The sequence below is a fragment of the Mya arenaria genome, chromosome 5, assembly GCF_026914265.1.
Source record: "Mya arenaria isolate MELC-2E11 chromosome 5, ASM2691426v1".
NCBI classification, from domain to species: domain Eukaryota; kingdom Metazoa; phylum Mollusca; class Bivalvia; order Myida; family Myidae; genus Mya; species Mya arenaria.
Window position 1 is genome coordinate 52893197 of NC_069126.1, and position 12321 is coordinate 52905517.

At 35.2% G+C, this 12321-nt stretch overlaps 1 protein-coding gene across 4 annotated transcripts in view; it reads left to right on the top strand.

The window, feature by feature from the left end:
* The first annotated feature begins 1086 nt into the window (after nucleotides 1-1086).
* The window catches only part of LOC128233701 (uncharacterized), a 75780-nt gene continuing 64545 nt past the window's right edge, over nucleotides 1087-12321 (top strand). For all 4 annotated transcript variants that reach the window (XM_052947505.1, XM_052947507.1, XM_052947509.1 and 1 more), the window contains exons 1-2: nucleotides 1087-1209; nucleotides 5665-5703. In XM_052947505.1, the coding sequence (XP_052803465.1) occupies nucleotides 1182-1209; nucleotides 5665-5703 (67 nt within the window). In that variant the 5' untranslated portion in view covers nucleotides 1087-1181. The remainder of the gene's footprint in view (nucleotides 1210-5664; nucleotides 5704-12321) is intronic.

The window sequence follows — 12321 nt, forward strand, 5'->3', positions numbered from 1 at the left end:
AATATATGAATGCAAACTGTATCGCAAACGTCTTAAAATTAGGACAACGAGAATGGTGCAGTGAAAGAATGCCATCAAAAAGGCTTTTCACATTTAATCGTCAGAGGGTGTCTTGAAATAACATTTCTTAAATGACATGCCGCCATTAATTACGGGTCATATTTACAACTAATAAACACTAATTAAATGTAACCAAAATTACCAGTTTTAAACATTAGTTGTAAAAGTTGCAACAAACAAATGTCGTTCTTTAAATAAAAAGTGGGAGGGGTATCTTACATGTGGCGGATCCGTGGTCTAGTGGTAACACATTTTACTGTGAATCCAGTGGCGAACCGAGATGGTACCGAGCTCGTATTCACGTGTACCACGTGTACTGATGAACCTCGTACAGAGGAGTCTATGGAAGTCGTCCAGGTATGTACAGCTTTCGCGTAATGTTTGATCATAATGACCATTTGTATTATCCACACTAGCACCTTCTCCAAACGTATATAGCCGAAACTAGTATATATAACTTTCGCAGCTTAGCTGTCGAACATAAATTTATATACAACGAACAATATTAATTTATAACTGAAATCATGTCTTTAAAATTTATAACATCATAGGGCGAGGCGATCAACTACAGAGGCGTCCCCAAGGCTGCCACCATCAAACATCGTTCTTGAGAGTACCCGGATGTACGCAGCCGCCAGTATCACTGATGAACAGACATCATTCAGGTTAGTTCTGGCTTTCATAACTTTAATGTCGATATTTATTTTTTTGATGTTTACAACACATTAAACACATCCAAAAAGGTAATATATAACGTGTTCGCTGAAGTTCTTTAGCTACATTCAGGTATTTTGCTGAACTATTATTTGTAGGATTGGATAAAAAAAAATATGACGTTTGTGATATCATATATTGTAGGTACAGGATTTATTTGGTAGGATTGGATAAAATGAAATATGATGTTCGTGATAACAAGACAGTATAATTGCAGGTACAGGATAGGGTATGTATATAGTATACTGGTTATAGTTCTGTGCGTCGACTAGATATAAAGGGGAAGATAACTGCGTTGGAATTAGGCAAGCTCCAGAATCTACTGGATATGGTATAAATTGACCGCCTCCAGAGACCTGCGCGTAGGAAATTGTTCATAATTTTATTTTGTGAAAAATATCTAATAGATGAATGTGATCATGGATTTTGGGAAATGTGAGTTTCTTAGTTTAAGTTGATTTATTTTGTATTTACCTGACATTATTAAATAGTGTTTGCACAAAAGCAGGGTGGGGCGGTGTTTCGGTTAAGATTTTTTAAAGGTTAAGCTTTGACTTAGTCTAGCCACAATAATGCGCGTTTAGGGAACTTTTTTAATATACAGTACTGGTGGATATTCTTGTTGATCCCTTAACGCCACAAATCAGCAGATTCGTACCAATGTTAAAATACCTTCACTTAAACTCCACAATATTTAACCCTGCATTAGTAAATAAAAAACCCCACAAAACTTACACGTAATATTATTATGAGCCAATACCTTTCTTTTATTACTGGTCTTCCCGAAATTGTAAAAAATTTGGCTGTCCACTGGACAGGCACGTTAGAAGTTTTTGCCTGTCCGAAAAAATATTTGCCTGTCCGAACAATAATGTCATTAAATAGTACACAAAAAGAGTAAAAAAATGTATATCCCGGAACAACCTGTTTTCGACCGCCTAAGGATTATTTAGATTTCAATCATAAATAAGTGATAATAAAAGATAAATGTTTGTGTTTAACATTTAAAGCAATCATCATCTTTGAAAAAAAAAAAATATCTGTTTCAATCGTCTGTTGTTTACATTTTGCATTTAAAATGGCGGCTGTCACATGTTGTATTTGACCTAAATTCAACCTATTTTCGACCTTGACTATACTTCACAACAAAAGTTTGTGCACAGCATTATTCATATTAATTTGTATAACTTGTTTTAACTGTGTAAAGTATTTTATTTTTTAAAAAACTAATAAAGTGTTTGCATATATGTCATACAGTCACTTTATACCTACTTATCACCACAAAAGGGGCAAAGGAATACATCATCCCTTCTAATGGCTTTCATATGGGTACAAAATGATAATTTCACCCATCATGAACCCTGGTATCACTGGACCAACTCTGAATGAGCCTCATATGACCTGCCTAGGCTGCAATATGTATAATTTTATGATAAATGAGAGCCCAATTATAATTCAATATAGTTACATATAGATAAATTTCATTAATTTACGAATAAGCAATATACCCTATTTTGATGCGCTTTAAATGTTGTGCACTATACTTAGAAAATGATAAGGCATAGGTTTTAGGCTCTGGTAGACATGTAAAATCTGGCAGACAAAATACAACATGATTTTAAAGAAGTATTTTACACCTGAAATCATTCTAAATGAAGGGTTTAATTTGGCGTTAATTAAAAATGACTGATTTGTGTTGTTTCAAGTTAAACAAGTTTTTTTTTAACACTAGCATTCTCATTCTTTTTCAAATGAAGTTTTCTGACAGTTCTACTGTTATGGTTAACTATTGGAGCTTATTTTGACAGGAAGTTACACAAAATAGAAGTGTTTTACCTATCTTTAGGGGGCAGTCGAAAATAGGTTGTGGTCGAAAATAGGTTGTTCCAGGATATTAACTGGTTTTCATGCTTTACTGATTTAATTCACAAAAACAACTATATAAACACTACACGGACATGTTGTTGAATAAAACTAAACACTTAATTTCACAAAAAATATTTCAACACCTCTGCCATTTAGGCGTTTTCGTTTTTTTTTCAACCAAACACCGCCATTTCGACCAAAGCTGAAGCAAACTTTCGTAGATCCTTGCCCTTTTTTTATGGAAAAACGGTATACAAAGTCAGAAATCAGCATAATGATTGAGTGCTGAAGATTTTGATTGTGCCTTGTTGAAAACCAAGAACCAATAAAAACAGTTGTAATAAAATGGTGTTATGGATGCATCATATTTACTCCTTTATCCTGCAATCAACATCATGATCCATATTGGAAATGGTTGACTTTTCGCGATGTTATGTGACGTCAAATTTCAATATGGGATCGGCTTACTACTGTTAAGGCAAATAATCAGTGAACAGTTTTAACGTTTCGCTTTTAGATACCTTTAAGCTATTTAATCTCAAAATATGTCGGTCATCCGGACCATCATTTACGAAACAGTGTGCGACATTAACTATAGCCCGATCGCCCGTGGCGACAAAAAATTGACCCGGGCAACAAAAAGATCCTTTAAGAAAGCCCGACTGGCGATGAAATCATCAGGCTTGTTGGTTAAAAAAATTGTCGGATGTCAATGTTTACCGGGACACTGCTGACTGACTTCCGGATAATCTCTCATTGTTACGGATGTTTTCTGTTGCAGTGATCAAGCAATTATATACGCTGTACTGCTTGAAAATAATTATTTTCACGGAAATCATACTTTGGACTGTCAATACATTTTTGATATAGTGATAAATTAAAGTTTGGATGTTGTTTTTCTAAAAATAAAATCAAATAAACTTGGATTATTTAGTCGTTGAAAATTATGAAATAGATGTTATTAAAATCCTGTCACTAATGCCACAAGCGGCACATGTTAACAGGACTTCCATCGTCCGCCTTCATCAACAATCCAACTGACTTGACAGAACCAGCCCCCCCCCCCCATCAAACCACCACCAGCCCCCCTGCTCTCTGGCAACACAGGACAAAACCACCACCATACTTGCATTTTATACGAAATAAAATAAGATATTGTACAGTTGACATAATTTTTTATCATTCCTTGTTTTTAACCATATAAGGTACTCAAGATGCGTTTTTCTGATATTACCGGTAGGCTATGGAAATCTGGCTTGGGCTACAGAAATCTTAAAGTCTGACCCCTACAAAATTTGCCGAACATGTCCAGCAGAACGGCACATTTCTCGAAGACTGTTTTACACTACTGAGTGTTTCATGAAATACTTCTTCAGATCGGCTTCTGTCAATGAAAGCATTGCCATTTTTAAAACTATCTAGCAGGTGCCCGTTATCTTTCCACTCAATATACTTAGCGCTGGGATCTGTCATTCTTGGCTAGGAAAAGAACAAGTGGGATATGGACGCAGAGTCGACAAAACAAAAATAGTCGACAAAACAAAAATCGTCTGAAGACTCTGAAGCGGCTGTTTTTATGGACTAGACTTAAGAGTCAGGCTAGATTAACATGCCGTCCAGGTTAATTTAAAGCTAAAAAGTAGTTCTATGAAAAAAAACACTTTTACTTTTTTGTGAAACAGCCCATGCCTTTTCTTTTGTGAAATTTTAGCGTGTTAAAGTTCAAAATTGTGAAAAATTAACAAAACATTAATATCTTAATTCTGAAATACAGTAGTGTTATACTCGTATGTACAGCCTAATTTAGTGTCGGTATTGACATTAAAAGGATAATAGACAACAATGAAACTTGGATAATTGCATATTTATTAAATGCACAGTTACAGATAACAGCATTGTAGATTCTTGATTTACAACTTCAACTTCCTATTCCTGTATGATTTGAAACTGTCAACAAAAAAGGCGGAAAATGTTGTTGGTGTACCGGCAGCGTGGGTCTTTTTTCTGATAATACTTGCCATTTCTTGACATTTTGCCGATAAATATCAATTTGTTTACAAATTTTGCTGTGTCGTTTTGCTCAATGTGCCCAAGCGCTTTATGGCCAGCGCTTTACTTAGGAGCGTGTGTCACTTGATCGGGTATCAATAAAAGCCGTCGTATGGTATTCTATATGTATGCGAATTCGCAATCGAGATCAGTAAGTATTTCGACTAAAATCTTCAAAGTTTTACACAACTTTTACGAGTTTTTACGCCGATTTAATTGAAAAACACTTTCTTCACAAGTAGCTCTTGGGATTTGTGGATTTTTCTTCATATTTTTGTGAATTTTAAGCATTTCTGGCGATTGTGAAAAGGCCGATATTCGGCGTCAAATTGTTAGTAAAAAAATCACTGCATGTGGATTCATAATTGTGCTAGGGTGGTCTGGGGGCATGCCACCTCCAAACATGGTGCAATCTGGTACATTCTGAGGTGCTTTTTAGTACTGGAAAATAGACAGTTTTAGGATCATTTAGTAAAATACGCCTACTACAACTTTGGCTGATTCTACGCACCTGGATGTTGAATTAAGATAATGGTGTCAAATTTGTGTCAAAATTACTCAACAATTTATTGAAATTATTTTTTTTACTGTACTAATATACAAAATATCTATGTGGATGTTCACTCAGCAATGCTGCATGATTTTTTTTAAGCAAAAGAATTGTAAATTTTTGTGTCATGCTAAAGGGCTGACTGATTAGCTGACAATTTAGAGATAGAGGGATGTTTCTGACAATATAGATAAAGAAGGAAATTCTGACTAGTGAAATGAAAGTCTCCTATCAATCACACATTTTTTTGCGGATTTTGCTTATCGCAGTGATTATTGCTTTACATGGATATTATCTTTTTTTTAAGCATTTATTATAGAGAACACATTAAAACAGAAACATAAACTTGGAACTTGAACATATTGAGCTGATAATATTACTATCACCTCTTAACAGAAATTATTATTATTTTTTGTTTGTTTCAGATGTCTGTATTTTCCTTTTTTTCCTGAAGAAAATACATGGTAAGTACATTTCCAATGATTCCATGACAGTGTGGTAAATTTTTCATGATTCTTGCTCAGTTTTAGCATGGGATGACAGAATTAAACAAGTTTTGTCAGGATGAGGCCAAATAAAAAATACCTCTGTTTCCGGTAAAATAGGGTCGGTTGGTCAGGATTTTTTTTTTTTTTACAGTTTCGTATTTTTGTTTCGATTTCATGCAACATTCTGTTGCATCAGATCAATTATGTTATATTTTAGCGTTTCATAATTCACAAAAAGTCAGAAAAAAAACAGCATTGTTAAATGTCTGAAATAATTTCCTTACCTTCGACTACCGTATTTTCCTGCCAATTTTGCACATGAAATCTGGTGATTTTTAGCTCGACTATTCGAAGAATAAGGAGGGCTTTACTACTTGCCCCAGCGTCAGTGTCGGCGTCCGGTTAAAGTTTTAGTGCAAGTAGGGATTTTCACTTATAATCCAATACCCTTCATTCAATTCCCTTAATTCTTCACACAGTTGTTCACGGCTATCACATATTGAGGTTAGATAACTCCATATTATCCTTTATACAAGGATTGACTATGGAACTTAGGTTTAAGTTTTAGAGCAGGTTGGGATATTTATTAATAGCTTCTATACTCTTAATTCTATTGACTTGATACTTCACATAATTCCATATTATCCTTAATACAAGTTATGGCCCCTGATTGACTTAAGAACTCAGGTTAAAGTTTTAGGGCAGGTAAAAGTTTTAGGGCAAGTTGGGATTTTCTGTAATAAGTCCAATACCCTTCATTTAATTGACTTAATACTTCCTGGGACCAATAATACAGGGACTGGAAACGAGCCGTTATGCTTGAATATGTTGTCGCGCACATGCGCATTGTGCATTTCCGCAATTGACGATTCGTGAACGTGACTGAAACATATCGTTATAATTTTGATGACTACGCTCTCTGATGACTACGCTCTCGAGAAAGCATTGAGTGTTAAAATACCATCGCATTGATCAACCGTAAGTGTTTGTGTTTATTGCTTTCATGTAGTTTTGAGTTTTTATTCGGTATTTATACCATTTTTTATTAGACAATGGGACAGCTCTTCGCATTCGGATGGGTGATATCCGAACAAAATGGCGGAATTTGCCGTTTTAGTGATAGGTTTCGTTCGTTACTCTACACATACTAAAATAAATTTCGACAATTCGTTAATGTAATGGTGTTGGCATAGCATAGCATGTAGTCGTACATTTAAAAAAAAAATGATTCTAATATTATTCGACAGTTATGTATTGAAAATGTGTTCATTTTTCGGAAAATGTGTTTTTACTGAATAAATTCTGCATCAATCTGGTGGGATTGAATTGCTTTTCAAAATGTATTTTTATATTAATTTTGGCATAATTTGGTACCTAACCTATTGATGGTTGTAATGGGGGACTTTTTAATAAAATTACAAGTAAACATGTTGTTAAATTTATGGTTTAAAGTTAGCTTTTTAGCTCGACTATTCGCAGAATAAGTGGGCTATACTGCTCGCCCCAGCGTCGGCGTCCGGTTAAAGTTTTAGGGCAAGTTGGGATTTTCACTTATAAGTCCAATACCCTACATTCAATTGACTTAATACTTCACACAGTTGTTCAGGACCATCACATAATGAGGTTATATAACTCCATATTATCCTTTATACAAATTATGGCCCCTGATAGACTTTGGAACTAATTAGGTTTAAGCTTTAGGGCAGGTTGGGATATTTATTAATAAGTTCCATACCCTTCATTCAATCCTCTTAATACTTCACACAGTTGTTCAGGACCATCACACAGTGAGGTAACATAACTCCATATTATCCTTAATACAAGTTATGGCCCCTGATTGGCTTAGGAACTTACGTTAATGTTTTAGGGCAAGTTTGGATTTAGATTAAAAAAATTCTATACCCTTCATTTAATTGACTTAATACTTTGCGCAATAAATGACGACCATCTTACAATAAGGTTACATAACTCCATTTAAACCTTAAATACCAATTATGGCCCTTGATTTACTTTTTTTTTAATTTCTTTTGATTTCTTTTGACAAGCACATTTTTATTATCTTAACCAGATTTTCACAAAGGGAAAACAAGTTATAAGAATGATTTGTGTCATTGTTTGGGCGGGCTGGTGGGAGGGCAGCGTTGATTAAAAGTCACCTTATGTATCAAATTAATTTAGCTAGGTAGGAAGACGTTGTAGAGACCTTTCATGAGATTGTGTTTGAGGCCCATAGGATCAAGGTCAAGGTTAAAGTTATTGTTAATAGAAAATGGTTGGTATTCACAGAATAACTTAAGTAAGGGTTGACATATTGCGAGCAAACTTGGTATATATAAAGAGTTTATAGAGACCTTTCATGAGATTGTGTTTTAGGTCCCTGAGAATAATGGTCACTATTTACTTTTGAATTTGATTTTATTGCTTTGACAGGCACATACTTCAATATTGTATTCACTTCTAAGTCAAAGCAGCATAGTCGAGCGCGCTGTCTTACGACAGCCCTTGTTGTATACAATACTCGTTTATAAGACGCGATCGGCTTTGAGTGAAAATCCAGCACTCAATTTCTACAAATCTTTGATAATGTTCTAGCCAAACAGTCAATTATCAACTACAATTGCTAATTTGCTTGAAGAAAATCGCTGATTTTCTTGTCAACTGTGAGCTCTCTTATGTGGAAGTAGGTTAATAATAGAAGAAGTTAACACGGGATATGGATTTATTTTACTTATTTATTTTCTTACAATCAAAGTTTCATTCATGTTTGTAGTGACTTCAAACATTTCAGTTATTGAATTCCGGATTTAAGGCCTCACGGATCGATTTTGAGATTAATGTAAATACTTTGAGTTTTTTTTAGGGGGGGGAGGGTTACAGGGAGCGAATCGAGCTCAGTTCGAACAATATGGGTACGAAAGGTGAGTTTTCCGGAAGTGTAAAGCCGGAAAATAACGAAATTATTTACGTCTTGGCAATCGAGCTATATGATTGGTTAAGATAGCATCCGGTGATTACGGAAATTACCGATGGGACTAGAAGACAGTATCTGGATGGTCGTATCCGGATATGACCGACGACAAAGACGAATAAACGGGTATTGGAAAATTAGAAAAAAACGACCACCACCAACTTCTAAAAACATCGATTCGTCGATTTTAAGGGTATATTTGCCATTTATTTTTAAGAGAAATTCCCGAAACGTTTCTTTTTAAGTTAATAGAAAGTGATCAAACTGATATTGAATTTTGCGCATGTAGCATTATTTCGGACATCCCGATTCGGATTGTGTCATAATAATCAATTTTTATTTTACAAATTTTATTTGGCCGATTGAAGTTTACGCTGAAACTGTTTCTTTATTATTCTCATAATGTTTGAAGCATTGTTCTTAATAAGAAGTGGCTGTTGACCATAATGGGAGGTTCAAATGAAAATTGGTTTGGTTCAAATTTGAAAAAAAAATGAATAAATATTTTGTAGTAGTAATACATATTACATATTAGGCAGTCATTTTATTTTCTATTTGAGACAGTTCAACAAAACTTTTTGAGGACCCAGTTTGAGTGAGATTTAAATTCTATAGTTGTAATTTGTATTTCCAGGTATGTTGATGGTTACAAAAGTCAGGGATGAACAGACACCTTAGCCAGTGCATCCAGTTGTACCTATCAATGACTGACAATTCAATCCAGAGGCCATGACACTTGGATTTATGGCTGAACATGCTCCCTGGCACCACAGTAGTGTGTCTTACTTAAGACACTTGCCAAAGATACAAAAGCTCTCAGCGAATTAAAACTTCAAAGGTGTACAGCATCATACAAGATGACTTACGGAGTGGCTAGCCATTTCAATGATGAACATGTGGAGGAGTTAATGGATCTCAGTTTTGTTTCAACTAAGACAAGTCAACAAACACAAACAATGAGAAAACTGTTGCAGCTATTTTTTGGCATAGAGAAAGAAATAGTGTTGAGACATTTGGCCTCCTTAAAAATCACAAGGGTTGATTCTGAATCAATTTTCATAGAATTTGAAAGCCTGTTTGAGAGACTTGAACTGCCGTGGTACAATCTAGTTTGTGTGCTACTGGACTCATGTAACACCATGAGGGGAAAAAATCTTGCTTAGGGACCAGAATACGTCAAAGTCCACCATGTTCATAAGGCCAAATAAAAAAATAGGTGCGTTTCAGGTAACACTGCCAAAAAAAATAGGGTAGGTAGGTCGGAATATTTTTTTATTTTATTTTATATTTTTTTTTTGATATATTGATTTCAGTAACTGTTGACCCACACTGTAACAAAAATAAAAGTCATCAATTTTCAGGTTTATCAGCAGTTTTTAAACATCTTCCGTGCTTCAAAGGAAACATGCTTTATTTGTCTGGTTAAATACTTTGACAATGATGGTTGGATTTCAACTAAGTTATGGTACACCACTCTGCTATTATTAAAGACTTTCTAGGAACGGTTTTACTTTTCTTTATGCACCCTTTTGCTTTCAATCACCCTCTGTAGTATGCTAAACTTCCTGTAACATAATTACATGGAGAGTGGGGCAGCAAATTTACCATATAAGCCATCAGCCAAGGAAACCTCATTGCTGTCCAGAGGACCTGGGGGTTCAGGTTTAAAGAACAAGTAACATGCAGGTGTATTGCCAAAATTGCACTTAAGGCTGACATATCAATCCGAAAGTCAGTATCTGACACATTTGTATCTGACAAGAAAATATAGTTCAAGAATTAAAATATACCTGCCACACAAGCACAAACTACCCGTAATTCACCTTAGAGTTCGGACACTCTAAAAATTCAGACATCCATTATTATTTTCAAAAATAATTTATTTGCGTACCTAATTTTCAGACACCCAAAGGACATCGATTATAACTTTTACAGTTACTAAGTCTCACAGACAAAGATTATAGATCTTTATCCTTACATTGTATTTGCCTGGCTTAATTACCTTACCGTATACTGCACCAGTCACTTGTAACCACCACGCCCCCCTGCACCCCCCCCCCCCAAGGTCCGGTGAATAGCTGGGACTTTGGACGTCCGGTCTAGCCAACCCCGGGTAAAATCCCCGTCCTGCGGGGACGAACTGTTGGTAAAACCCCGACCAAATGCCCCCGCACCCCAGAGACTCTATATAAGGCCCAATCTCTGCTAAATTTGGCGCTATGACAAAACCACTGCAGTCACCCGGCCCTATGGGGCCACCTGGAAATTAAAAACACGGCCCTTTTCCCCGGTATACCCCCGGACCTGGGGGGGGGCGTGGTTACAATTGACTGGTGCATAACATCACTGTGACAAGTTAATTATTAACTACTCATCCTAAACGATTGATTGCCTGTTGAAAAGGAATTGTGTTATGTTTAATTGAGGATTAAAGAAACAACAAGGGCAATCAAGGGATTAAGAAAACACAGACATGACATGTTTGTAAAACGATCCGCCAATAAACTTTGAAACTTGTACCACACTTTTAATATAGACTTTATGAAGCAATAATCGTACAGTAATACTCATTGAAACATCAATAGAACAATAAAAGTCAACACATTCAATGATACAGGTAACTATTTAATGTGATGAATTAAAGTTAGATATGCAATACTTAAGTTACAGTCGAAAACACCACCCAGACACATTAATCCTGCATAACAATATCCATGCTCTCCATGAGATCCTCGTGGGTCTACTGTGAGTTATGTGACGTCACACAGTGTGACTGTTTGATCTGAAGCCGATAAAGGTGTTTATTCATTTCAATGCATGTATAAAATGGTGTTGAATGGGATTTTAATTAACTTGATGAAGGAGTAACACTTATAGGCGTTATAACTATTGATAACTACGGATAAATTAATAAGTGGTAAAATGCAGACATGAAGAAAAAAGGCAGGTTTAACATACATGTAGATAAAATGTAAAAATGGTTATTTTCTATGAATTCGGACAGCGAAAAAAATAATTATTTTCAGGTGTCCGAACTCTATTGTGAATTACGGGGTAAACACAATCAGAAATCCAACTCTTATATTGTCAACTTTTCGTATTTATTTCGTAACAAATGCTTTTCGTACCCAAATCACATTTTTTTTCAGGGAAAAAATAGGTTAGGGTCGGCGGGAAAAAATAGGGTCGGTCGGGTAACCTGAAACAGACCTATTTTTTTATTTGGCCTCACGGCTACGCTGCCAAAGCATTTAAGTCCCGTTTGGATATTACTTGGAATAATATATATAATAATTAATAACATTATATTCTCATAAAATGTGCAGAAAATGGAATAAATACTGTTTATATGATACATAAAAATGGAATTATTAACACTTTTACAATAATCATTTGCAAGCATGATAATCGATATGTTGTTCATTATTATAAATCAAACATCCCACAGTGTAGACTGTTCATACACAGGCATTTGATCATAGCAAGTTGAGTTTTATGGGAAGTGGACAACTGAACCAAAATGTCAGGTACATGTCTAATGCCTGTACTTCAGGTAAAAAAAAGTAAATTTAACTTTGTTTAAAGACAAAGGTGTTAAACTCCACTGCTAAGATTCCTGATAATTG